This window comes from Polyodon spathula, chromosome 13 (genome assembly GCF_017654505.1).
Source record: "Polyodon spathula isolate WHYD16114869_AA chromosome 13, ASM1765450v1, whole genome shotgun sequence".
In the NCBI taxonomy this organism is placed as follows: domain Eukaryota; kingdom Metazoa; phylum Chordata; class Actinopteri; order Acipenseriformes; family Polyodontidae; genus Polyodon; species Polyodon spathula.
Window position 1 is genome coordinate 9,718,676 of NC_054546.1, and position 27,116 is coordinate 9,745,791.

The 27,116-nt window shown below is 35.8% G+C and overlaps 2 protein-coding genes across 3 annotated transcripts; both read left to right on the forward strand.

Moving 5' to 3' along the window:
- Positions 1 to 318: 318 nt before the first annotated feature.
- Positions 319 to 8,870, forward strand: LOC121326219 (gamma-tubulin complex component 2-like). Of its 2 annotated transcripts, none has more exons than XM_041269445.1 (18): positions 319 to 370; positions 705 to 945; positions 1,244 to 1,372; positions 1,638 to 1,814; positions 2,050 to 2,209; positions 2,489 to 2,696; positions 2,786 to 2,985; positions 3,220 to 3,409; positions 3,564 to 3,709; positions 3,993 to 4,173; positions 4,581 to 4,761; positions 4,992 to 5,164; positions 5,433 to 5,561; positions 5,765 to 5,885; positions 6,268 to 6,411; positions 6,646 to 6,774; positions 6,890 to 7,053; positions 7,157 to 8,870. In XM_041269445.1, the coding sequence occupies exons 2-18, from the start codon at positions 796 to 798 to the stop codon at positions 7,263 to 7,265; spliced, it is 2,691 nt and encodes an 896-aa protein (XP_041125379.1). In that variant the 5' UTR covers positions 319 to 370; positions 705 to 795; the 3' UTR covers positions 7,266 to 8,870. The 2 variants fall into 2 exon arrangements, with proteins under 2 accessions (XP_041125379.1, XP_041125380.1); XM_041269446.1 differs by having other exon boundaries at positions 324 to 370; positions 787 to 945.
- Positions 8,871 to 10,497: 1,627 nt separating this feature from the next.
- Positions 10,498 to 27,088, forward strand: adam8a (ADAM metallopeptidase domain 8a). Its single transcript, XM_041269506.1, has 25 exons — positions 10,498 to 10,615; positions 12,013 to 12,122; positions 13,149 to 13,225; positions 13,456 to 13,534; positions 13,644 to 13,720; positions 15,572 to 15,755; positions 16,296 to 16,361; positions 16,663 to 16,734; positions 17,224 to 17,393; positions 17,764 to 17,845; positions 18,158 to 18,300; positions 19,160 to 19,337; positions 19,465 to 19,554; positions 20,474 to 20,669; positions 20,971 to 21,073; positions 21,802 to 21,979; positions 22,291 to 22,368; positions 22,500 to 22,584; positions 22,709 to 22,829; positions 23,344 to 23,515; positions 23,637 to 23,684; positions 23,844 to 23,900; positions 24,247 to 24,297; positions 24,811 to 24,888; positions 26,781 to 27,088. Exons 1-25 carry the CDS (start codon positions 10,567 to 10,569, stop codon positions 26,829 to 26,831), a joined length of 2,595 nt encoding a protein of 864 aa, XP_041125440.1. The 5' UTR covers positions 10,498 to 10,566; the 3' UTR covers positions 26,832 to 27,088.
- The last annotated feature ends 28 nt before the right edge of the window (positions 27,089 to 27,116 follow it).

The window sequence follows — 27,116 nt, forward strand, 5'->3', positions numbered from 1 at the left end:
TACCAGTTTCACTGTGTTGACATACTAGGGTGCACCTTTATAACCAATATTGTGCTAGAGCTCACCCAGGTCCCAAAGCCCATTGAATTTAGTGCCAAGAAAGGTTCCGTTTCTCCCACCAAAACATTGAGTCTGTCCTGCTAGTTTCACTTACAATTGCTAAACACTGTAACTGCATTTAATTGATTTCTTTATCCTTACTTTAATGACGGATAGAAAGATATTTTCATATATGTGCTAAACAAGGTTTCTCAGATACAGCCTCTTCTAAGGTGGAACTATTGTGGCTTGGACAGTTTTCCTTAACTGTGAGGGACGGTTTTTTGTGTTGGAATCCAGTGTTTGTGTTGTTTGGCGCTCCAAAGAAGCGGTAAGCGAGATTTACATTGAAAATAATATTAGAATGTTTTCCTTTACATTGTATTTTAAACATGTATGCCAGTTGTGTATTTTATATACTTACAAACATTTACTTATATGATGAAGATGTAAACTGCGTTTTGAAATCAGACCAGTCTCCCTGTTTACAGTATAGTTACTCTTCGCCTCCAAAAGTACAACCAGAACATCTGAACGCAAGGCGGTTATTAAAAACTTATATTCTCTAGAAATCCTATAGTAATCCAATAGGTAACATTGGTAATATAACTGTTAGTGTTGACAGTCAATTAATATAGTATCTCGTTCTTTTGAATATTTATCAGCATTGGACCACTGCACTGGCGAAGGGGCAGAGAACAACGTTAATTATCAAATAAACCATTGTCCTTCGTTTCCACTTCCAAGATTTCAACCATGAGTGAGTTCCGGATTCATCATGATGTGAATGAATTGCTCAGTTTGCTTCGTGTTCGTGGAGGGGATGGAGCGGAAGTGTACATTGACTTGTTACAGAAGAACAGAACTCCATATGTCACCACAACAGTTTCTGCACACAGTGCTAAGGTTAGTCAGTAGACAGCAGATGCAAAAAAAAAACTTGCCCGATTCTTAAATGTTATTAACACAGACTCAATTGTATCGTTAATATTGAAATCTTTCTTCCATATACTGCATATAATTTTTACAAAGTGGTTTTATTGCTATGATCTCATTATTAGGCCAGGTATGTATCCTGATGTCTTTGAGGAAGCGCAAATGTTTAGTGTCATGAATAAACAGTTTTATTATTGTTATTTTTATTACTATTAGTAGTCGTGGTCCTAGTATTAACAGCATAGAACTGTCTCATTAAACTCCATAGGTGAAAATAGCAGAGTATTCCAAAACACCAGAAGACTTTCTCAAAAAATATGATGAACTGAAGTCAAGAAATGTGCGGAATCTAGATCCCCTGGTCTATCTGTTATCCAAGCTAACTGAGGATAAAGAGGTAACAATATTTTTTTTGTATACTGTATATTTCTTAGGTAGTTAGTTGCTTTCTGGGTTTATTATTTTTTACTCAACCTGATCAGTAACCCAGTAAGAGATTTGTATGTGTTGTAATAGTGGGAGTGAATCTGAATTATTTCCATTGTGGTACATATTTTAGTATTTGCTTAGGCTGATGAGCATTTATTGCTAGTTTTTAGAAAACATCATACTTTTTACAGTTTTGGGTATGTAAATGTAAGCTGCATTTCTGGCATTTTTAGACCCTGCAGTACCTCCAACAGAATGCCAAGGACAGAGCAGACCTTTCAGCCAATGCTACAGCCTCCAGCACCACCAGCTTCCATATCCCTCAAACTAGCGCAAAAATGTCTATCCAGGAACTAGAGGAGCTGAGGAAGAAGCTTGGTAATGTCACAGCCAGCTCCAACTTACAGCAGGTAAAACATGTAACCTATATGTTTCTGTATTGATGTCTTAATCTCAAAATTGCTTTGAAACAAAAAGTTTTCTTACACTCTGTGGAGAACAGCACCTGATTCCTGTGGAAAGCTCAATCCATATAATTAACATTATCTCTTGGGAGATAGTGAGACAGATACGTTTTATTTCTGTATGTTTTTTAACCCACATTTTTGCTTTATATTTGTGTATTAAAAATAATGTTTGCTTTAGCCTTTGGAAATAACGAGGAAGATGCTTCGAGACAAGCACAATAAGAAAAACCCTCTGCAGCCCATTCCAGTGTTTCCAAACTGGGTATATGAGAGACCAGCCCTTATTGGGGATTTCATTACTGTATCCAGTGGAAGCACTGATACAACTGTGCCTATAGGTATGTGTCTCTTATTAACTCAAACAAATATAGTGGCTGTTAGATTAATGATGTTAAACATAACTCACTAACTTTGTTACATAAAATGAGGCCTGCCTCAGTTTTCATGAGAGAGCAATACGTATTTTAAAACTATAGTACAGTATATAGCAAATATAAAAAAAAAAAAAAAAAAAAAAATGTTAGGCTTGTCTGCAAAAAGCAGTAGTAAACTCTGGCTTTAAATCTAGTTTATTTAGATAAATTAAAATGTCAGTTTGCTTGTGGGTTTCTTGTTAGATGCCATGGCATTAGCTGCCCAGGAGCTTGCACTAGTGGAAGATCTGTTGTACCTATTGATTGGTGTAGATGGCCGATACATCACAGCTCAGCCTGTCCAAGGCAGACAGAACCGATCCTTTACAGTGGACCCAACTCTAGACATGTCAATCAAGGAGCTTGTGAACAGGATTCTGCCTGTTGCAGCAAGCTACTCTACAATCAGTCGGTAAGCGCAGTCTAAATTGTAAAAAAAGAATGATAGACATGTACCAAATTATATAACAAATTCAGAACCAATATCACTTCTGTGTGCAGGTTTATTGAAGAGAAGTCTTCTTTTGAGTATGGCCAAGTAAACCATGCACTAGCTGCTGGGATGAGGACACTGATGAAGGAGTACATGATCCTAGTGACACAGCTGGAGCATTTGCAAAGACAGGGGATGCTTTCTCTCCAGAAACTTTGGTTTTATATCCAGCCAACGATGAGAACAATGGAAATTTTGGCTTCCCTTGGTAAGTGTATATTTTTAACAAAATGTGCTGTAAGAAATATTTTGCTTAGATGGTGGCATATCTTTGGATTTTGTTAATTGGAGCTTGTTTCTGTACCATCAGTGTTTACTACCATTTTTAAATGCTATTACAAGTGGTGTTAAATAAGTAGTAGGTTGCCTTGGTATAAACAATATTCCTTGTGCTGTAAAATGAGTTTTCTTAAAATGATGAATGGTTTTCTTTGTCCTGTAGCCACCTCAGTAGATAAAGGAGACTGCATGGGCGGATCTACATTAAGCCTTCTGCATGATCGAACCTTCAACTACACAGGAGACAGTCAGGCACAGGAGTTGTGTCTCTATCTGACAAAAGCATCCAGTGTTCCTTATTTTGAAATTCTTGAGAAATGGATCTACAGAGGGATCATAAAGGACCCTTACAGGTAAAAGGAAAAAAAACGGAGTGTCATTTTACTTGACCAGAAAGTCTAACCACAAGATGGCTGTCCTGACCTTTTAGCATGTTAACACTGATTTGTAGAAATCTGTAATGAAATATTTTGAAATCTGTAATGAAATATATTTTTTATTTTGTAGTGAATTCATGGTTGAAGAGCATGAGTTGCAAAAGGAAAAGATTCAGGAGGACTATAATGACAAATATTGGGATCAGCGATACACAGTCGTGCAACACCGAATCCCAGCCTTCTTACAAAAAATGGCTGACAAAATATTAAGTACAGGCAAGTTTGCATTTTTTTTTTTTTTCAAATTATTTACAGAATTTTTGATGCACTTTTAATATAAGATTAATCATTACACCCACTATATATTTGCAGTTGATAGGGTAAGTAACATTTATTTAATAGTTAAGGCTGATTAAGTTATAGTTAAACATAGGTATGAGACTAGTAAACCTTTCATCTGTGTTAAATGTTACTCAGACCACTTAATTATGAGGTTTAGTGTGAAAATGGATAACTGCAGTTTTGCACTTTTTGAGTAGTGTTTGTTTTTGTTCTTAAGGTAAATATCTGAATGTGGTAAGGGAGTGTGGTCGTGATGTCACTTGCCCTGAGGCCAAAGAGATCCTCTATACGCTCAAAGAAAGGGCATATGTGGAGCAAATTGAAAAAGCTTACAATTATGCCAGCAAGGTTCTTCTGAACTTCTTGATGGAAGAGAAGGAGTTAGTGGCACGCCTACGGTACTGATGCTTTATCACACTTTCTTAAAGATACTTTCAAATTATTATTTAAAAAAAATGTTTATACTTGAACACTGATCACAAATGATCAGTATTCATATATTTTCCACTTTAATAGTATTACAATAGTATTTAAGGTCAGGTAGAGTACTGGAACTTACAGGTTTATATTTATTTTGTATTTGGAGATCAATTTTATTCAGATATAATATAAATGTAAGTGTAGGTAACCGTTGTCTAATTATGACCTTTAATTTTAAATGTAAAGTTGCTTTCTAAAAAACAATTGATAGCAGGCTTAATTACACATGCAATGATACCCATCCCTAGTTTATAGAGCTAAATGCTTTGTTAGTGATGCCTATTTAGTTCATCCAAATAAGTCATATGTTTTTTTTTCACCATAGGTCTATAAAGCACTACTTCCTGATGGACCAGGGGGATTTTTTTGTCTCCTTCATGGACCTCACAGAAGAGGAATTGAAGAAACCAGTAGATGACATAATACCTACTAGGCTTGAAGCCTTACTGGAATTAGCTTTGAGAATGAGCACCGCCAACACAGACCCGTTTAAAGATGATTTAAAGGTATGCATTGTAATGACGCAACCCCTTGTTCGGTGGTGTTCTTGTTTTGTATCAACGTTTACAGTGCTAACTTTCACTCGTTTTAAGAATAATGGACAGTATGCAATATCAATTTAAAAACATGTTGTCTTGTTAATGTATTGCCAGTTTGATAGCAGTCCAAACAGCATATAGTTTTAGTTTTTAAAACTACAACAGATTAAAATAACATTTTTCTTCTTCACTTACAGATTGATCTCATGCCACATGATGTTATAACCCAGTTGCTTCGTGTTCTAGCTATAGAAACAAAGCAGGAAAAAGCAGTCATTAACGCAGATCCCACTGAGATTGCCCTTAGTGGGCTGGAAGCTTTCTCCTTTGATTACATTGTAAAATGGCCACTGTCCTTGATTATCAATAGGTAAGAAAACTTCCTGCAAACCACTGTTTTACAAAATATATATTTTACAAACTTATATATATATATATATATATATATATATATATATATATATATATATATATACACACACACTCACACACACACATTTTTACATTAGTCATGGTGATTTTACTGTGAGGATAGTTTAGGTGTTAAATCGCTTGATATAGAGACCACTTGTGGCTGAAGATTGTAATGCTGATTTCTGTGATTTAAGTAAGGCAAATGTTTGTTCTTCTGAATACAGGAAAGCTTTAACCAGATACCAGATGCTGTTCAGGCACATGTTTTATTGCAAGCATGTGGAAAGGCTCCTCTGCAATGTGTGGATCAGCAATAAAAATGCAAAGCAATATTCTTTGCATTCTGCTAAATGGTAAGTATATTCCATTAAACAGATCTGTTAACCCCCCCAAATGCTTTTGTAGTGAAAGAACAAGCTTTTTTTATATATATATATATATATATATATATATATATATATATATATATATATATATATAATACCAGTATTAAAAACAAATGTCTTATTTGCCTAAAACAAAGGTATGGTTTGTCATCATAAGTTGCTTCTTTTAGGTTTGCAGGAGCATTTACTCTGAGACAGCGTATGCTGAACTTTGTCCAAAATATTCAGTACTACATGATGTTTGAAGTGATGGAGCCAACATGGCATATAATGGAGAATAACTTGAAATCTGTGAGTATGACTAGCTGAATGGTATGTGAAGCTTAGTGGTCCCATAAACCTCCCTTAACACACTGGAAAGAAAGAAAAATGATTCAGTACCATAGTGACATTTCTTAAGTCACACACTGACCTCCCATAGATCTTTCAGGCTGGAAAACTTCTCCTTTTTGTTGATCTTTCTTGAAACATGAGATCAGTGAGCTCTAGTATGAAACAGGCTTTGAGCTGGGCTTCATATTTTCCCTAAGGCTAGTAACAGCTCTAGAATGAAACAACCTATAAAAAGGTAATCATGAAACAATATCCTGTATTGCTGATGAAAAATATGTTTTTGTTTTGTTTGCACATGTCATACTGATGTAATAGTCTGTGCAAATGATCTTTTTCATAGGCGTCAAACATTGATGATGTGTTGTGCCATCACACAAGCTTCTTGGATAACTGTCTGAAGGACTGCATGTTAACAAACCCAGAGCTGCTCAAGATCTTCTCCAAGCTGATGTCAGTGTGTGTCATGTTCACCAACTGCATGCAGGTTTGTTTAAATAAAAATAAAAACTCTCAGAAACGTGACAGGCTAATTATGAAACGGGCTGCTATAAATCTCATTAATCTATGATTAATAAACATCATGTCTGTTATATGTACCATTAAGTGCTTTATAGGTAACCTTATTAATTTAGCACAGGTAAAAGATAATATGTACAGTCCATACCAAATAGGGTAGTCATTTAGGACATTTACTTGTATTTTAATAATTTCCCCACAGAGGTTTACCCAGAGTATGAAATTAGATGGTGAGATGAGTCGCCTAACACTGGAACATGGAACAATGAGAGGTCCTCCAACACAGAATGAACGTACTGAGGAAGCGGAAAAGAAAAAGCTCACTTCCAAAGTGAGAACCCTTTACTGTATTTAAACCAGTCACTAACATGTACTTGCAATTTGTGTTTCAGGGTGGCTCTGAGGTAGTCTCAGGCTTTATAATGTTGTTTTTGTTTTTTATTTAGTATTTATCGGAGCATGTGGATGCCCTTCAGTCAGCGGCAGGATTTGAAGGAACCATCAACAAGTTTGACAGTAACTTTTCTACACATCTGCTGGATCTGCTGGACAGACTGAGTGTTTACAGTACCAATGACTGTGAACATAGTATGATCAACATCATTTATAGGTGAGTGTCACATAGTTCAATTGGAACTGTGGTTTGTTCTTTTAAGATCTGGAATATATTTGCATTTAATTATCTATCATTTTTTTGTTTTTTTTTGTTATAGATTGGACTTCAATGGATTCTACACGGAGCGTCTTGAGCGAATGTCTGCAGAAAGGAGCCAAAAGGTAGCTCCTCCAGGAGCTCCTAGGGCCCCAGTGTCAACCCATTAAATCCTTGAACGTCGCATGACTGTAAATAGTGTTTATTCAGAAAAGTTAATTCAATAAATATTTTTAGTTGCAAAAGTGTGCAGTTATTGATAAAAAGTCAAGAAAGAAGTGAAGTGAAGTGGAGAGGAGGGGGAGGGGTATATGAACTGAGCAACCTGTTTACCATAAACCAAAAGTTATAAAGAAGAAAAAACAAAAGAAACACTCAATGTACATTCACCTTTTAGTGCATCACTGTGTCATCCTTCAGTTCATTGCAGTGAAATGTCTCTTAAACTGGATATGCCACTCTGTTAAATGTATTTTGTATTTATCCAAATGTGATTTATCTTTAAAAAAACATATTATCCAAGACAATTCTAATGTGTTGAGATGTCTTACTGACTGGTAGAAATGATGGGACAAAGAAATACAAACTGATGGGTCAAGGTACACCCAAAACCACTGAGCAGGATGTAACCTAGTACTCTCTAGTTTTGGGGAAAAAGGTAATTGTGTTTCTCATTCCATTATTTGGGTCTCTCAAGCCCAGCTGAATAGTAATGACATCTAATTTTTTTTTCCTCATTCTTAATTACTAGCAGATAATGTATTCCTTGCTTTATCCATCTGGTGTGAAGGTTAAAGGCTAAGGTCCTAGTGTATGGTTTGGAAATGTCTGCTTTCTCTGTGCCTTGGAGGTTGCTCAACGAACCAAGCCAGCTTTTAGGTCATCTTGACTTCCCAAGTAATCTCTTTTTTCCAACATTTTCTGCTTCAGTTGAATTGAAGTAGGAAATGCAGGGAAAGGATTGCTTATCTTTAACACTCTTATTAGTTCAATATAACGCTAAAGCAAATGCACATTTGTTAATCTCATTGAATTTTAAGTGTCTGTACGTTCTTTCTACTGTAATAACTTTAGACTGGTGTGAAATTAACTGTTTCTGTTTCAAGGTGCCTTTCATCATGTGCACATTTTATCTTTGATTCTCAATAAACACACTGGAGACGTTAACGTGTGATACTGGTTTAAAGCTACAGGTGGCGCTATAATTCTACAGTATCTACTATAATTGTGCTTTTTTCTCTGGCAATTAAATTAAAATGGATCTGAAATTACAGCGTTGTAATCCAGTTGGAGCATTGACTGCAACTTTTCACTGTGTTTGTTTATCAGAAGGACTGTCTCAAAACGACTGGGTGCATAACCTTTTCTTTCTTTAAACAGAGAGCTTAAAGATAATGTTTATTTAATTGATTCGATTGTCTGGTATTCTAATTTCTGGTGACCCGTGTAAAACACTTACCGTATCGTATTACTTTTGCAGTTATTCACATGGTAAGGTAGTCTCGCGGGTCCCCCAAAATGTAGGTTTTTTTTTTTTGTTTGTAATTATACAAAGTCGTTTTTTCCTCCATTTCGTCTTGGTGCAAAACATAATGTTAATGAGTATACTATTAACAAAAGCGTATATAATTACTGTTTTGTATTATAATTATAGCATATAATCGTGTTGCATATGATCTAATTGTGTGCAGGATACTGATTCATAAGGCATTTTATACTCTTTCCCGACCCACAAATAAACAATGATATGAGAGCATATACTGTGCTGTTTTTTCTTGTGTGGTAGGAAGCAAGGGTACATGCCTCACGCATCCTGAAATCCTATGGGTAATGTTAAATTGTCTTCCTGTAATAACCGGCAAAGTGATCACTCATGCATTGCAATGCATTCAATAATAAACACCGTTTTCCATTTGGAATTACTGGTGCAGAGCTTCCGTCTCACAGAAGAGATTACTATGTATGATATGCATATATGGGTATGGCTATGTTTCCATCCTCTGCTTGTGCACCGAAGTAGAAAAATCATATTGGCAGTGATATGTTGCCACATTATATTCAATGATGCTTACATTAGTGTATCTGATTTTAAGTTACATGCACAATGTCTTATTATTATTATTATTAATAATAATAATAATAATAATAATAATAATAATAATAATAAAAACTTCCTTACAAGTTATTTGATTTCAGATTCTTATACAATCGCAGTCAATGAACCAAACCAAACCAAGACTCCGCCAATCCTAGGAATGCAAAATGAAAAAACCCCCCCAAAAAAAACCGGATCTGCCACATTATCTGACAGTATGGCTGACATGGACAGGTGGGTAATGCCCCACAGTATTCCGACATTGCCCTTTGTGGTGCACTGAGGCATGCAAACTCAAGCTACGGGTTGCCGAAATAATGTGACACTGGTAACAAATATATATATATATATATATATATATATATATATATATATATATATATATATATATATATATATATATATTTTGTTCCTGGGTAGTAAGTGTTATTTCCTAATTGCTTATGCCTCAAAAGTATAGAGCATGGCTATTATTCCCCACAAACTTTGCTTTTGTGACCAGGACAGTGATATCACTGTAAATACAGTATAATTGTAAATCTCGAAAAACTACTCATTCTAAATCTTTTGTAGTCATCTTTGTATTACTTTAGTATAAATACATGTTAATTTGGATTCATATGTTGTTTTTTTCTGACTTTATGTGAACGAAAAGACACACATTTTCCCATTTTCCCATTGGAAATAGTGATATTTTGAAATATCACTGTCCTGGTCACAAAAGCAAAGTTTGTGGGGAATAATAGCCATTTTCTATACTTTTGAGGCATAAGCAATTAGGAAATAACACTTACTACCCAGGAACAAAAATTGTGTTACATAGTGTTATTACAACGCTGGATAAACCAATATATGATAATTTGCAAAACAGAGCATGCATCACTTCCGTATAGGCTGTTTAACTTTGGTGCCCTACAGTATCTGATACACTCTGCTTTTCATCTTAACATTACATTAGCGCTCAAACACAAAATTGTTTACAAGTGATACAAGTTTTGAGAATTCACAATATACGGGCATCTTGCTGGGCAACAAAAGCAAGCTAATTTAGGTACTGAAACTGAGGCAAAAAGGATAAAATACGACAGTGTCGTCTACTTCGTTTTAGGACATTAAAACTCTGAAATTCACTTACTCACTGCGTTACCTCACATTTCTCTGAAATTGCTTTCCGGTAAAAAATCGTTCTACATATGAGTCACTATGTGACGGTGTCAGATTGGCCAATTCCATTCAAATTGCCATTGCCCACAGTTTATGTAAATCGTATTCATTGTGGGCAGGGTTTAAGACGAGTTCGAGTTCTTTCAAGTAGAGAGCGACTGAACATCTGGGACGGAGAAAGCACGTTGAGCGGCGCAATTACTGTACCAGACATGCACTGGATCTTACCTTTTCTTTTTCTGATATGCCATTGCAATCTGGGTACGTTTGTTTCTATATTTTATAATCACATTTTGCTGTAGTAAAACAATAGCCGACATATTTGAGTGGAAAGTGTATTATAGTATAATAATATGATTTTTAATTGTGAATAGAGTTTAAAGTGTTGGATTCTTTTATTGTTGTTAGATATGGCAAAATACTGTGTCTTTTTTCTATTCAGTGGCATACTGATGTTGCCTAACTGTTTTTTAAGCGTTTAAAATACAGATCGATCATGAAAGGTTGCTTTGCTGATGCAGCCTGTAATGTGTTTCAGTGCAACTCGTACTGTATATTAGAGTAACACGTATTCCTTAACTGCTTTTAAATATATTCATAACCTAACCGATGGCCACTGATGTGCTGCTTACCCATTGGGCTACTGTGTTTAATGTGTGCACCGTGCATTTAAAAAATATGTTGAGATTGTGTAATAAATTCATGTGTGGTTGTCCACAGTAAGCTTCAATTAATGGCTAGGTATGGATTAGTTTAATGCATCTGTTGCTGGTGTGGCAGCTACAGTTGCTATCTCCCAGTGGAAAAGTATGTTTTTGGACAGAGGTCGATGTAGCTGAGGCGTGAGTAATTCCTACAAAGTAGCATTCTGTTACAGAGAAAGAACAAGATTTCCCGAATTCCCAACTCGTTTTTGTTAGTGTGACTGCCTACAGTTGAACAGCTTTGGTGTCATAGCCTTGTCGGTGAAATATAAAACCCTGAGGAATTAATTATGGTCAAAGTGGCAAAGCATGGTAAATTAGTATACGTTTGGATCTTCAATCTGAAATAGCATCTTCAGTTTTAACAGCAACACCCTTTTGGAGATACAGTCCCAATAATTCCTGGGTCATTTTCTTGCTTAACAGTTTTTCTGTTTTGTGTTATTCTTTCTACAAATTGGTGTTGTTATGACTTCCATTTATTTATTCCTGTATACATTTTTTTGTTATAAATATATTTTTGTTCAGGCCTTGATTAGATAAGTTACTGTAACAGTGACCTAATAAGGTTTTCACTTATTGACACCCCAGTGCATTCTTTATATATTGCTTAACCTCAACATAACTGTCAGCCAAAAATCACAGTCCAAGAAAGTGTCTGTTTTTGTCTTCAATAACCTTCTTTTTTTCTCAGTTAATTTCAGTGGACTACTTAAATCTGTTGTTGTCCCAGTTAATCACAGTCTAAGACCTTTTTTATCATTGGGTGCAATATTGTTTAATTGATGCTTAGGCCAGTTAAGAAATAATCAAGGAGCCGATGGAACTGGGCTGGAATGCACAAGATAATCAGTTTTAATGTGTTTTTATTTACATTTTCAAATATAAAAATGTTGATGCATATTATTTCAAGGGTTTATTTCCAGACGGTCTAATTGTATTTTCTCTTTGTAGCATCATGTTCAAATGAGTTTTCCCAGCTTGCTGATGTAGAGAAGTATGAAATAATTACTCCTCAAAGACTGACCAAAGGCCGACCCAAACGAGACATTTCTTCAAAAGAGGTGCGTTTCCTGGTTTTACTGCTCAGTGGTAAATCAGTCAGCTGTGTGCTGTTTCTCGTCAGTGATTCAAAAATCAGCAACATGAACTTGTGAAGTATCAGTACGTTTTCATTTGCTTGTGCAGTGATTAAATACAGCTCCTCTTTATTATATATAATGTACATTATGTAGCCCTTAGTGTGCTCACTTTGATTATTGAAGATTCATTAACACACTTATAAACGACCAGGGGTTTTCATAGTCCTCATCAATTGTACATTAGATTCCTACTTTTAATGAGTCTACATATGTGCATACCAGGGCTGTCAGCCTGATAAGATATTTCTATGTATTTACTGTATACCCTAAATGTGTTCAGCATTTTGTGAATTTTCATGGTTTGGGAATAAAACATGTAGAACCATGAGGGCCTGTGTGTGCTTGATAGATATGTGATTGCTGTGTAATGGCTTACACAAAAAGGCACTTGAGACCATTTGAATGACTCAGCCTTTAGAAAAATGTGCCCTACCCTAAATATCCGTTTTCTTTACCACATGTAAATGTGTCATTGAAACCAAGCATTATTCAGCCAAGGGGTACTCACTATTAAAATGTTTAGATACAAAAATGTATAAAAATGGCTTTCTTAAGAGTGTAATTGTTTGAGCTGCCAAGCTGTTGATAAGAAGCATCTGGGATTTATTCACTGATAATTCTCTGATAGTATATTCACTGATAAACCCCCCCCCAGCGATACTTTTCACACCTTACAGTGGTGGGAAGCACCTTTATGTCTGGATAGTTGTTGACACGGAGAGGGAGATAATTTAAATATGTAGCCCATTCTCCAACTGCATTTATAAGATCGCTTGGAAATTTGCTCCATGGTGTGATGGAGACTTTTTCTCAATAGCTGAGCACCAGACCATAGTATAGCATTTCCCTTAGGTCCATTTCCAACAGGGGAATATGCAGGGATATTTTTGGATGTACAATGCATAAAAGAAGTATGAATAAAAACATACTTTACTTTTACCTTTGCAGGTTTCCTACCCTGAGAAAGTGCAGTATGCCTTGACTATAGAAGGGAAGAACTATACCATTAATCTTGAGAAGAATAGGTAAGCTATAATTCTCACTTATTCAATTAATTCAAATATGCACATTAACATTTCTGAAGATGTTAAATTGCTGAATGATGTCCAATGCATGTATATATAAATCTACCTATGGATAACATAGGACAGTGGCTGTGTGTAGCTGAAGAAGATAATGTATCGTTTATTTACTGGATGGCAAATATCTTACTGTTCAATGAGCATGTTGTTTTCACTTTCCTTTTTTTTTTTAGAATTCTTTTGGGAAAAGATTACACTGAGACACACTTTCTACAAAATGGTACTGAAATTACTAGCTCTCCAAATGTTGAGGTATAAAATAAATCAATTCTATACTAAATTGTTTTAAAATGAACGTGTATTGTTTAAATGCTATGTTATTGTGGTGAATCGATTTTAACGTCTGCTGTTTTTGGTACAGGAACACTGCTTCTATCAAGGCCACATTCAAGGTGTGAAAGACTCTTCCATCAGTATAAGTACATGCTCTGGAATCAGGTAAAGAATTGTGTGGTTTTATCTCTTTATCTAGACCAGCTTTCAGAAATTCACTGCTGATCACAGCTTGAAAATGTGCACAAAATGTGTTTAGCACCCCCCCTGATACTGTTGCATTAAACTGATGGAAACTCCCTATTTGCATGGCGTCACTAAATAGTTTTTTAACCTAGCCCTATTTTTCTCTGATATAGCTGATAGCATTTATCAGAAGAACTGTAAAAGGCGTGTGATAGGAGGGAATACTTCCCTTTGTGCACAAAATTGCTAGTAATACAGATACTTTTAACATTTTTAAATATCCCATATAGGGTAGGTGCTATAAGGATTTCTCATATTTTTTCCATCTCCACTGCACAATACATTGCTAATATCTTTGGGACTATTTGTTTCACTAGCTCTAAACATTATAGGTATGATGTAGTTGCCAGAAGGAGCAGTTCAGTTGCTGTTTTATATGGTTCTAATAATTTTGTTCATTGTCTTTGCACATCTTTTAAAATAGTTCGCTATAATAGGTTGTACTGTTCTTTTTTATTTATGACTCCACATTGGGGCTTTTAAAGCTTTTTAAATAGTAATTGCTACTTTCAGCACAACCCTACGTAGTGGTTTGACATTGCAGCAAGAGTGCAGCTAAAAATGTACTGCAGATTACTGGAACTAAAGTGGTTAGACAGTCCCAGACAAACACACTGAGAAAATAAAAGGCAAAAAACGTATTTTGCAATGAACAGGCAGAAAATGTAGACAGTGTTCATTTTATATAAAATATCTCTTTTGTCAAGATAATATGCTACAAGAGATAACTTACCCACGATCCTATTTCAAGCAAAGATTACACATTGATGTGAAATGTGAGATTGCATGCCTTTATTGAAAAGATTGACAATGGTAATGTTAGTTTTACCCAATGTGTTTCAAATAAGAGAAAAAATTCAAGCAACTGAGCAAATTCAAGCAACTGTTCTGCATCATCAGTTCAGATGGGTTTTTTTCCCCTTTTATTAATGTCAGCCAGTTGTTTTTGTATGATATATAATAACATTTGAATTTGTCCAGAGTTACAACCCAGTATTTCTTTACATTGTTCTAATTTGTTCAAAACAAACATGAGTTAAGTTCTTTGAACCAATGATTATATAAGTTGTGACAATTTAGGGAGTCATAAGAATAAAGCAATGACATCTGACCTTTCCCACATTTAACAAAACAATGTGTAGTTAAATACTGAAGTGTAACTATCAGAGTTCAAATCTGAGTTCTTTGAACAGATGGTAGCACTTTAGTAATACTGAAAAAATATATATTTAGCAAATTCTGTGTCATGTTTAACCACGTCACAAAATACCTAGAAGCAGCATCACTCATTCACACATATTTATAGCTACTGTGAAGTAATTTCCCACATTTACTAATTATTTGTGTTCACAGAGTTATATTTGGTATTGATCAGTTAAAAGCAAACAGATCACAACCACTATCACTACTGTCCTGCTAAGAGTCCAGAAGACATTTCTAGTGCTAGATGTTTAGATGAAGAAGAAGGCTTTAAGTCTAAGTTATTTGAAGACAAATAACCTAAATATTTAACATATATTGATGACAGTTTCGGTTTGTCAGATATTCTTAGATAATATATCAGATATCTAATTATTCAAACATCTTTCTGAATGTCCATCTGCAAAGAATAATTGAAGACATGCATACAGTTACAAAGTTGTGAGGAAGCCTTTTATATTAAGTGGCTTGGCTTTGAAAATACTTTAGTGACCACTCTTTAATTTGTCAGGTGTCTTTAAAGATAAAACATAGATTCTTGTTGACTTTGTGACCCTTTTTATTTTCTAGAGGCCTTCTAATGGTTGAGCAGAAAGTCTACCTGCTTGAGCCCCTGAGTGGAGCTGCAGAGGGAGCCCATGCTGTTTACAGACAGGAGCACCTGAGAATGAAGCGAGCGACCTGCAGAGACTCGAATGAAACTGTCTATGACCATGGACCCAAACTAGCTGGGATCTTCAAGACACCGACCTGGGTACTTGCAACTCATTTTATGTTTTGGTTTATTTGAACCAGCTTCATTTATTTCAAGCCAATCCTGTATTTTTAGATGATGATGGCTCCAGGATATTCCTGCTGGGACAAATGCTCCTCCTGCTCTTCCCCCATGATAAAAAATAAAATGCATCCTTTCTTACTTGGAGCTCTTTAATTAAGGCTCCTCAGGGGAAGAACCTAAAGCCCTTCTCTGTGATTCATGCCTCGATTACTATGGCTATTGAAGGAGTCCACTGTGGCAGATGGCAGGGTGTGCCACACAAACTTCTTTGTTTTGTAAAATGAGTGTGGTATTTAGTACCCTAAGGATGTGAGCTAATTTAAAACTCTGACAACACTTTTACCCAGAATGATGGGTTTAAGACCACTTGTTGAAATTGGTGCTCAAAATAAATTTAAATACACGTGGAATTTGACCTGGTCAAAACCGTGTTGTTGTTTTTTTGTTGTTGTTTTTTTTAAGAAACAGAATTTTTGACAGGTGTGTATAACAGTCTGTCTTTTTTCTTTTTTTTAGAAAAGTGCCCCTCTTGCAAAAGGCAATAGATTTGTGGAGATGTTCTTGGTTGTTGACAACAGAGAGGTAGGATTAACCCAATAAAGAGTTTTACTTGATAAAAGTTAAAAGAAGTAGATGAAAGTGAGGAGGAGTCATATAATTGCTAAGTGTTTGTGTGATGTCCTGGGCACCATGTTTCATCTGCCAGGCTTTATCCACCTCTAACAAATATAGCCAGAACAAATGAACCAGCAAGAAACAACAATATTCTTGTAGTGTGACAATTACCGTAAATTATTCTGTAGTGATTTTTTATTATGAGCTTTTAAATAGCAGTCCCTAGGTAGCCCATGTGTGTTTGTGTAACTTTTTTTTTCTTTTTCAGTATACAAAATATAACAAAGACATGCAGGAAATTCGAAGTCGGATGTTGGAAGTTGTTAATCATGTTGACAAGGTAATTCACTTCTGAATAAACTCCATCTGGCAAGATTAAAATTCTGCACCAGTGTCACTTTCAGCATGATTTTCAAAAGGGGCAAAATAAGAATTATGTCGCAAAATTATTTTTACATCCTGATTAATGTAGCTTTTTGGTTTTTAAAAAAGCGTCAACAAGTGAATACATGACTCGTTTCATCTAAACCCTTTGAAAGCCAGATACTTAGTGACCTAAATCAGGTTTTAGAAATCACTTTGCGACCTTGTTTTTATTTTGCCCCTTTTGAAAAGCATACTGTATATGTCTTGTTTAATTGTTTTTTGTTTTTTTTTACATTGACTGTATCAATGTGGCTTAATCGGTAGTAAACAAAAAAAAAACACAAAATGAAAGTAAGTGAGTGGGTAGATATATGTACTTTTGGCACTAATTTAATGGTATTTATTTACTAAAATGAATTCACAGTGGTTAGTATTTCCCAGTTAATCGCCTTTTACTTTACAGCTTTATCGACCTGTTAACGTACGTGTTGTGCTGGTTGGACTGGAAGTCTGGACATACAGGGACAAGTTTGTTGTCAACACTGATCCTGATCAAACCCTGAGCCATTTCTTAGCCTGGCGCAAGACAGATTTGCTGAAAAAGAAGAAGCATGACAATGCTCAGTTTGTGACGTAAGTATTGCCTTTTAGTGTGTACAATATTCCTCATTGGGCAGGGCACTGAGAAACTGGGTGGAAATCATTCAAACAGATAAGCTTGTCTCATTCCCGCATTTCAACTGACCTCTGTGCCACCTGGCCAACAAGATTTAAAGTATAACGACAGAAAGAACTTTAGCTTAATGTTCAGTTGTATTGTGAGTAATATGGCACCTTTCACCACAAGGAAGGTCTGACTGTAGTCTAGTCTTGACCGAAACTCAATTCTGTATTCTTGTGGTCTGACAGAAGCAAGTATTGTCGTTTGTTAAAAGCCATCTTAAAGGCTTTTCTGTTGAATTTTAAAATGTATTTCTGATTTATATCTTTGTTTTTGTTTTAGTGGCATTAGCTTTGAAGGCAGCACAGTGGGGTTAGCAACAAAGTTTGCTATGTGCTCTGGTGACTCTGGTGCAGTTAATGAGGTACCCTTCTTTATAAATAGGTTTTAAAAACTCATTATTTACCCAGGAATGTTCAATATGAATACAGCTTTTAAATGAAATACCACTATTTTAATGTAGAGTCAAAGTCTGGAAAATCAGGTGGATGAACCGGTCATACTGTTAAACAGTGTTCTTCGTCTAATTACTCACCAGTACTAGACTGGTGCGCTACATTACAAAAAAAAAAAAAAAGACGGCAGTAAGTATCCAGGCTTTTATTAAGCTGTAAATGCACACACCAATGGAAGTAAGTACTGGAGAACTTTCAGTGTGTGTTTTTCTTGTTCACAGGACCACAATAGAAACCCTATAGGGGTGGCATCAACAATAGCCCATGAGATGGGGCACAACTTGGGCATGTCTCATGATGATTCTGACTGTATCTGTGAAGCATCAAAGTCCCGCAAGGGATGTATAATGGCAGATAGTATTGGGTAAGCAGTCCCTAGACTTATAAATTACCTTTATACTCAAGGCCTGTAGAACTGATGCCCTCTTACTGTTACATTTGTATCTCACTGTGGAGTATGTTGTTTTATTACATATATTGGAAAAGGGAGTCTTCTTAACAGTGATAAAAACAATTCTAGGAAGTGAAAGTCATCTTCATGTGAATGCTGTTGTGACAGTATCATAGGCTTAATGCTTGCACTTAAGACAGTTATTGTAACAGTTTCCCACATGTATTAAACTGATAATAAAATACTTCTATGCAGAGAGCTGTCAAGTTTCAAGCTGTTTTGAGCTTGAATGAGGATAATTTTAACAAAACAACTACTATCAAAGCATAGCATATTATGCCACGTCACCAGCAAAGTATTGCAGCTGCCAGAATGCCCTATTTGTCAAAGCAGCATAAAATAATAAAGCTTTATTATGATGGCACCATTTTGATCCTGTCCTAAACAATGGCATTTCTGCTATATTGCGTCTGCCCAGCACTAATCTCAACACATTGTACAATAACTACAATTTGTGATACATCACAAGGTAAAAATTTAAATGTTTTGTCAATGAACCATTCTTTCATTCATGCAACATTTTCAGAAATAACATCTCATTTTATTATTTCTTTTAAAACATTTTTGATTTTTAAAGACAGGTTTATGCCTTTTTTCTCAAACTATGTTCAGCTGGCGGTAACTTGTGACTATCTGGTCTGTGCTGGCCTGCAGTGTTTCGCTTAAAAGAGTTGATTTTATAAAGAGTTATCCTGCTTGCTGTATGCATTTATGTCCTGCTTGGCATGGTAACGTTTGTGGTTTATTTTTTGTTTTTGTTTTATATAATTAGGAACATTTACCCACATAGCTTTAGCAGCTGCAGCCAGCAGGCCCTACAGCAGTTTTTGAGTCAGTACAACCCCAGCTGCCTGTTGAACACCCCCAGTACAGACGATCTGTACGGAGGCCCAGTGTGTGGTAATGACTTTGTGGAGCAGGGTGAAGAGTGTGACTGTGGGACTGTAGAGGTAAGTCACACCAAATATATAAACACTTGATTTGAAAAAACTGATATGATTAAGTCGCTGTACTTTCAGCCTCATAGCAACTATCAGTTTATTCCTGCAACGTATGTGAGTCTGTTTCCTGTTTTAGGAATGCAGGAACCCTTGTTGCAATGCCACAACCTGCAGGTTAAAGGAAGGGGCCCAGTGTGCTCATGGAGAATGCTGCCACGAGTGCAAGGTAAGACCTCGTCATTTACCCACAGCTGCATGAACCTCTAATGACCTTGTTCATTGTGATTTTATTGTACTGTGTTTCAGTATGCCAAGCCTTTAAATACAGTACTCTATCTTACCTACAGGTAAAGCTTTACCCAAGGTACCACTGGTACATTTATATGGATATTTTGTAGTTATCATGTTTTTTTTTTTTTTGTTTTAGCTTACTGTGATTTTATTTTATTTTAACCCTTTAACATTCACTTCCTAATGCTGTTAGTAATCTTATATTACTAATACAAACATAAAGTCTACGTCTTTCTGAAACAGCAGTATTGAAGAAATACAGTTTTTTTAAAGTAAATATATACAAGGGACAAATGAAATATTGTAATGTTTGTGCAAGGAACCTTTGTTAACATTAGGTGTTACAATGCCCTTGAGTGTATAATCTAAAAAAAAAAAAAAAAAAAAAAAAAAAATTAAGCAGGAAATGATCAAGCAAGAGTTGTCAAAACAAAACGCATAACAGATGTTTAAAAGTGCTTGCTAAAGTACCAGGGTGTACACACACAAGCACACACCAGGCACACTGTCAGCTAGCAGTGTCCTACTTTGTGTTAGAACATTTTTAGATTTCATACTGTGCAAAAATAGCAATACAACTGTAGAAATTGTATAAAATGAGCAGGACAAAACAGAATATATTTTTTTCTGACCAGTTTCACGCTGGTCTTCTAGTGTTAACATGAGGTGTGTCAGTCTTTGCTTCAAAGGTCCGCAGACATTTTATGCAAGAAAAGAATCTAAAGAATTCAAACATTTTTCTGTATAATAATTAAGTGCAAGCATAAGCCTTTCCCAGGCTAAAGGAACTCCAATTCTGGAGCGAATCTTTGGTTTTACTTTTCTTTAAAGTTTTAATTGATTTTGTACTCTAGGTCAAACCAGCTGGAGATGTGTGCAGACACAGTGAGAGTGACTGTGACCTGCCAGAGTATTGCACTGGCCTGAACCCACAGTGTCCAGAGAATGCTTTCCAAATGAACGGGTCCCCTTGCAAGTTTGGACAGGGTTATTGCTTTAATGGAGAGTGCCCCACACACCAGCAGCACTGCATTACCCTTTGGGGACCAGGTACTTTCAAAAGCCTTCCTGATGTAGTAATAGTAAGGTAGAGCCAGGTTTATCACTGCCATGCAGCTTCCATTCAGCCCAACACATTTCCTTTGTCGTAAACTATCAGTAGCTATCAGTATTTTAAAATATTTGAACTCGTGCTAAATTCTCAAAGCTATTCATCCAAATGTTCAATGGTGCAGGACAGTTTGTGTATGACTTTATGGGCTCAGTCAGCTTTCTAAATATGCATGTTGCTCTGTTATTTCCTGTTGCATTTACAAGCTATGATAAATGGGTATTTTTTGTTATCATTTAGCTGCCAGAGTTGCTCCAGATCCCTGCTTTCAGCAAAATAAAAGAGGAGACGAGCATGCTCACTGCAAAAAGAACCTAAACGGATATCAAAGTTGTGCCGGAAAGTAAGTGCTGATTAATATGACTGCTTATTTTAACATCCTAGTGATGGTATTTTCATGAAACCTGATTACTTTATTTAGAATTCACACCGTTTCATCTATCTGTTAAAAAACAAATTTACAGAGTTCACGACCTCTCCTTTTTAACTCAACACTGCTTCATAGGGACATACATTTTTATTTGACAAAAAAAAAAAACAATACCAGTAGAATGCTTAACCTGTGTGAATTTATGAAGACGTTTTGTACCCCCGGACTAACAGTCCTTCTTTTTACAAGGACACAAAACCAGGAAAACACTTTAGATGCTGCCGTTTGCTTTCAGTGCTGTTTCTTCCCAGGATAGTACAACGTGGGTCTGCCAAATCCATGTTTTAATAACATCTGCATCAGCACTCGCATATAGAGTACGACCACATTCATTCTGCCAACTTTTAAATGTAGACAAATGGGTTTTTTAAAGTCTGTCTTAAAAAAAAGCTATATAAATGATTGGTTTAACATGGTGCACAACTTGAAAAGGATACATTTACCATAGTTTGTTATTTATTTATTTTTTGGCAGATTTGTTTAAAGTTATGTTTCACCTTTGAAAATATTTGTTCTACATATGGTTGTTACAGTATATATAAATAACAGGTCTACTTTTTATGCTACTCCAAATATGTATATAATTTTGGAAAATGTTGTTTAGGTATAAATATAATAAAAAAATAACATTCCTTTTACAGGGATATTAAATGTGGAAAGATACATTGTCAGGATGGAAATATGTTCCCAATCACCAAACAAAAATACACTATGACCCTTCCTTGGGCTGTGCAGTGTAAAATAGCAAAGATGTCAAATGATGCTGACTCTGAAGATCTTGGGCTGGTCCCTAATGGAACTAAATGTGAAGAGGGGAAGGTGAGGCATTGACTTGTTTTATATCAGCAGTTACCTGTCCATGCAAAATGATAGCGTTATTACCACATTATTGTTCTGTTAAGACTGTGTTACACATGCAAGTGTGCTGTACATGAAAACCTAGCATTTAACAAATTATGGTCTTGCAAACTTCCATGACATTGCATTATAACTTTAAAAAACACGGGCGGTGGTGGAAAATGAGAGCAAACAATACTGTGAAACATCTGTTGCTGGAGATCATCTCTTCAGTCCTTTCTCGTAGAACCTCGTAGAATACTAAATGTTTTATTTGTTGTTTAACATCGCAGGTTTGCTATAATGGCAGATGTCAGGACCTTGACATTTATGAAACAGAAGACTGTTCTGCAAAATGCAATAATCATGGGGTAAGTAAGTGTTCCCTTTGTGTGCCATATGAAAAGCCCTTCTCATTAAGTATGCTCTTGTTTCGATTCCTTACCATTTCGGATCCTTTGCCGTTTACATACCGTTCTTAATAAAGAATCCCCTTTTCTAGGTCTGCAATCATAAAAAGGAATGTCACTGTGATGCAGGATGGTCACCACCATATTGTGATGTTAAACTGTCTGAGCTCCCTAAAGGTAAGTCATAGTAAGAAAGGGTTGTGCACTGCATGCCAGATATTGAGTCTGTCAAGTCTTTTTTCAATGCATGATTCTTACATAAAGATGAGCGTACAAAGTGACCTTTTGATTTGTTTTGTAGGTGGAAATGCCATTATTATTGGAGTAACTGTAGCAGTGGTCTTGCTAATACTGGCATCCCTTATCACCAGTGGACTAATGTTTTGCAGGCGTAGCAGGAAGGAGAGCTTCCCCAGTAAAACGTTAGTATTTGTCCTCCTTTCTGTTTTTGAATAGCATTGCTTCCTCTGGGTTTTTCATTTTACCAATGATTTTAAAGCACCTGTGCCAACCAGGGACTGTGATCAAGTTGGCTTCCTTAGTCAGGGCAACACAATTTCATGAAAAAAATGTAAACTGTATTTGAACCACAGAAACCAAAACTACCTTGCATCCAGTGGAGGGAAAATAGACTTCAAACAGGAAATAATTCTGCCTACCAAAGGCTGGCTGCTTTTTTTGTGTTTCTTCAGTTGTGTTTCCTACATTTAAATCACATTATTAATGACGAGAGAAACCCATTTAGGATGACAAAGACACACAACGTCGCTAACCCTGCAAAAACAATATATATATATCACTGGCAACCAAAGCAAAATCTCCTGAGCATTTGAAGATTATTCAATACACCTTAATTGGAAAATACTGTAGGGGACCATGCTGTATTTGAAGCATTCCAATTTATGAAATTCATCTTTTCAACAAATTCACTTACAGAAAAGAAAAATCCGGACTGTCAAACCCATTATTTCAAAGGGGAGGTAACAAAGGGAGCCCTCATGTTGGTACCCCCACGATCAGCAGGCCGATATTTTTGGAGTCCTCTTCCGTTCCCCAGCTCTGCACCCCCCTGTGCGTCACAGTCATTCCCAGTCGACCTCCTCCACAGGTAAGTTGGATTCTACTTTGCTGCTTTGCTCCGGTTGCTTTTTACATTCACTTTTTACATTCACTTTAAAAAAAAAAAAAAAAATGTAATTGAATATTTTGGTTTGTTTTTTTGTCTGCAGCCCCCCAAGGCAGTGTCACCCATGAAGTATAATATAACATCTGGACAGGTAATTGATACTTTATATATTTTGATATTTTGTTTGTTTGAATATTTATCAGCTTTGTCTTGCCTTGCCAGTGAGGCACAGTCTTAGCTAATTGCCCTTTAAAAAAAAAAGCAAGTAGCATAAAACATGTATTAACATATTAATTGCATTCTTTTTCAGGTTGTAAAACCCAGTATGCCACCTCCTGCCCCTCCAACCAAGCCAGGATATTCACAGGTAAACTAAAATATTTAATTACATCAAAGTAGATTGTATCTGTCCTGCAATTTTTCCTGCAACATGCATTCGTATTAAACCCACTCCAATTAAAAGTATTGTCATGAAGAATTGAAAGCATTTTGTCTTTCTAATACAGACTTGAGGGAAATTCAAAGATAAATGCCTTGGTATCAGTTCTGAACCTGCAAATAAAAATGTCAAGGCTTAGTTGGCTGAAGTAAATGTTATGCAATGGAACTGAAGTGTGGTCACTGAGTCACATACAGCTTTTCACTGTAATTCTGACTAGTTACAATCATCTTTAAAAATACGAAATTAATATTAATTGTTTATATTATTGCAGGCCAAACCAGTCCCCCCTACAAAACCTTTGCCCAATCTGAAAACCAAACCGGTAAGTCACGCTTAAATTATTCCTGTTTAGTTTCTTTAAATAAGTAATCTTTATTTGCAATTTACAATATTTTATTTTTCTAAGAGATAGTATAACATTTGAGCTATAACAGAGTTTTACACTTTCATTTGAGTCTCCTAGTAAAGTAGTAAGAATGTGCCTTTTGATGATGCAAACAAACTAGGGTTCTTTCATATAAAGTATGTGTCCAGAAGGCTACATTATGGAGTACTGTAGTAAACAGACACCAAATAATTATTTAGGTGACACATAATTGTGGGCCACTGTAGTTTTGTCAGTAACTTATGTGAGGTTTACTGCTTTTACCATTGGTTTCACAGGACCTGATTAGCACTAGTCTGTGCTACTTTACCTTAAATAACATTAGTTAGTCCAAGAGTACTGGTAATCAAGGTCCGTGAAACCAGCCAGTGACGATTTACATAGCTGTTGTAGGTATGCCTAAACTAATAAGCATGAAATAAACAAGGTGTGTGATAAATTTCTTCACAGTGTACAAAGCCTAGTCCATGTGCTCCAGTACCTTCTGTGAAACCTCCGTTAGCAGTCCCACACTGGAAACAGACTCAGGTAAGATATTACTGTACAATTTTAGACCACACAAAAGCACAGCGGATACATTATTATTTTCAAAAATATTAGTGTTAATCTTAAATTAAAAACCAAAAAAAAACCAAATATATTTTATATATATATATATATATATATATATATATATATATATATATATATATATATATATAGATTTTTCCACATTTTATTGTGTTACAACATGGAACAAAATGGATTTAATTAGGAGTTTTTGCCACTGATCAACACAAAAAAACTCCATAATATCAAAGTGAAAAATAAAATCTACAAATTGTTCTAAATTAATTACAAATACAAAACAGAAAATAATTGATTGCATAAGTATTCACCCCCTTGAGTCAAAATTTAGTATAGGCACCTTTGGCAGCAATTACAGCCCTTTCCACATTTTCTCAATTGGATTGAGGTGGCTTTGGCTGTATGTTTGGGATCATTGTCCTGCTGGAAGATGAATCTTCTCCCAAGTCTCAGGTCTGTTGCAGACTTCAGCAGGTTTTCGTCCAGGATTTTTCTGTACTTTGCTGCATCCACTCTATCCTCACGAGCTTTCCAGGCCCTGACGCAGAGAAGCATCCCCATAGCATGATGCTGCCACCACCATGTTTCACAGTAGGGATGGTGTTGTCAGGATGATATGTGTGTTAGGCTTACGCCAAACATAGTGCTTAGCATTGAGGCCAAAAAGCTCTATTTTGGTCTCATCAGACCATAGAATCTTCTTCCACTTGGTCTCAGAGTCTCCCACATGCCTTTTGGCAAACTCTAGACGATTTTTTCTCTTCCATAAAGGCCAGTTTTGTGAAGCACCCAGGCTTTGTTGCCGTATGCACAGTGTCTCCCAGCTCAGCCGTGGAAGACTGTAACTCCTTTAGAGTTGCCATAGGCTTCTTGGTGGCCTCCCTGACTAGTGCCCTTCTCGCCCAGATACTCACTTTTTGAGGATGGCCTGTTCTAGACAGATTCAGTTGTGCCATATTCTCTCCATTTCTTAATAATGGACTTTACTGTGCTCCGGGGGATATTCAATGCCTTGGAAATGTTCTTATATCCTACCCCTGATTGGTGCTTTTGAAGAACCTTATTCTGGATTGGATTTGAATGTTCCTTTGTCTTCATGATGCAGTTTTTGTTAGGAAATGTGCTAACCAACTGTGGGACCTACCAGAGACAGGTGTATTTAACCTGAAATCATGTGAAACACCTTAATTGCACACAGATGGACTCCATTCAACTAATTATGTGACTTCTAAAGACAATTGGTTGCACCAGAGCTTATTTAGGTGTGTCATAGCAAAAGGAGTGAATACTTATGCAATCAATTATTTGATATTTTATATTTATAATTAATTTCGAACAATTTGTAGATTTTATTTTTTACTTTGACATTATGGACTTTTTTGGGGTTGATCAGTGGCAAAAACTCCTAATTAAATCCATTTTGATTCCATGTTGTAACACAATAAAATGTGGAAAAGTCCAAGGGGGGGTGAATACTTTTGAGAGCCACTGTGTGTGTGTGTGTGTGTGTGTGTGTGTGTGTATATATATATATATATATATATATATATATATATATATATATATATATATATATATATATATATATAGACTATCATGCAGGGTGACCTAAATGATCATGAAAGATGCTTAGTTACTATCAGATAATGAGTTATCTTCAAAATCTAGTAATGTGCAAACTGACATTAAAAAAAAAAAGCATAAAAAAAGTGTAAAATTGCTTCCTGTTGTTTACAGCACATTTGTACTGCTTTGGTTGTTGAACCAAAGTTGCAAAATCGGACCATGTTTCTTTTGTCAATGTTGTTGAAAAACAAACCCAGTTTACATTGATGTATTACTTGTTTATGTAGGCTGGAACAAGGCCAAAGGTTGCACTGATGCCTCCTGCTCAGCCAAGATGACAAGGAAGTCGAAGAGCCATAACTATGATTTAGACAAAGCCTGTACAAAAGCAAGAGATGTCTGCTTGAAGCTGTGCTGGGGAGTTCATTTGGATGGTAGTCCCTTCAAATATCTGTATGTGCCTTAGATGGCGCAGTGGATATTTTGTGTTTAGAAAGAAAAGTCTGTATGACTATGCAAATACAATTCAGGGATTTTGGATAATTGTCAGCCTATTGAATTGTTTTTCCATTATCAAATATATTATAACACATTTCTTGGTGTTTCTTCATTTTTGTGCTTTA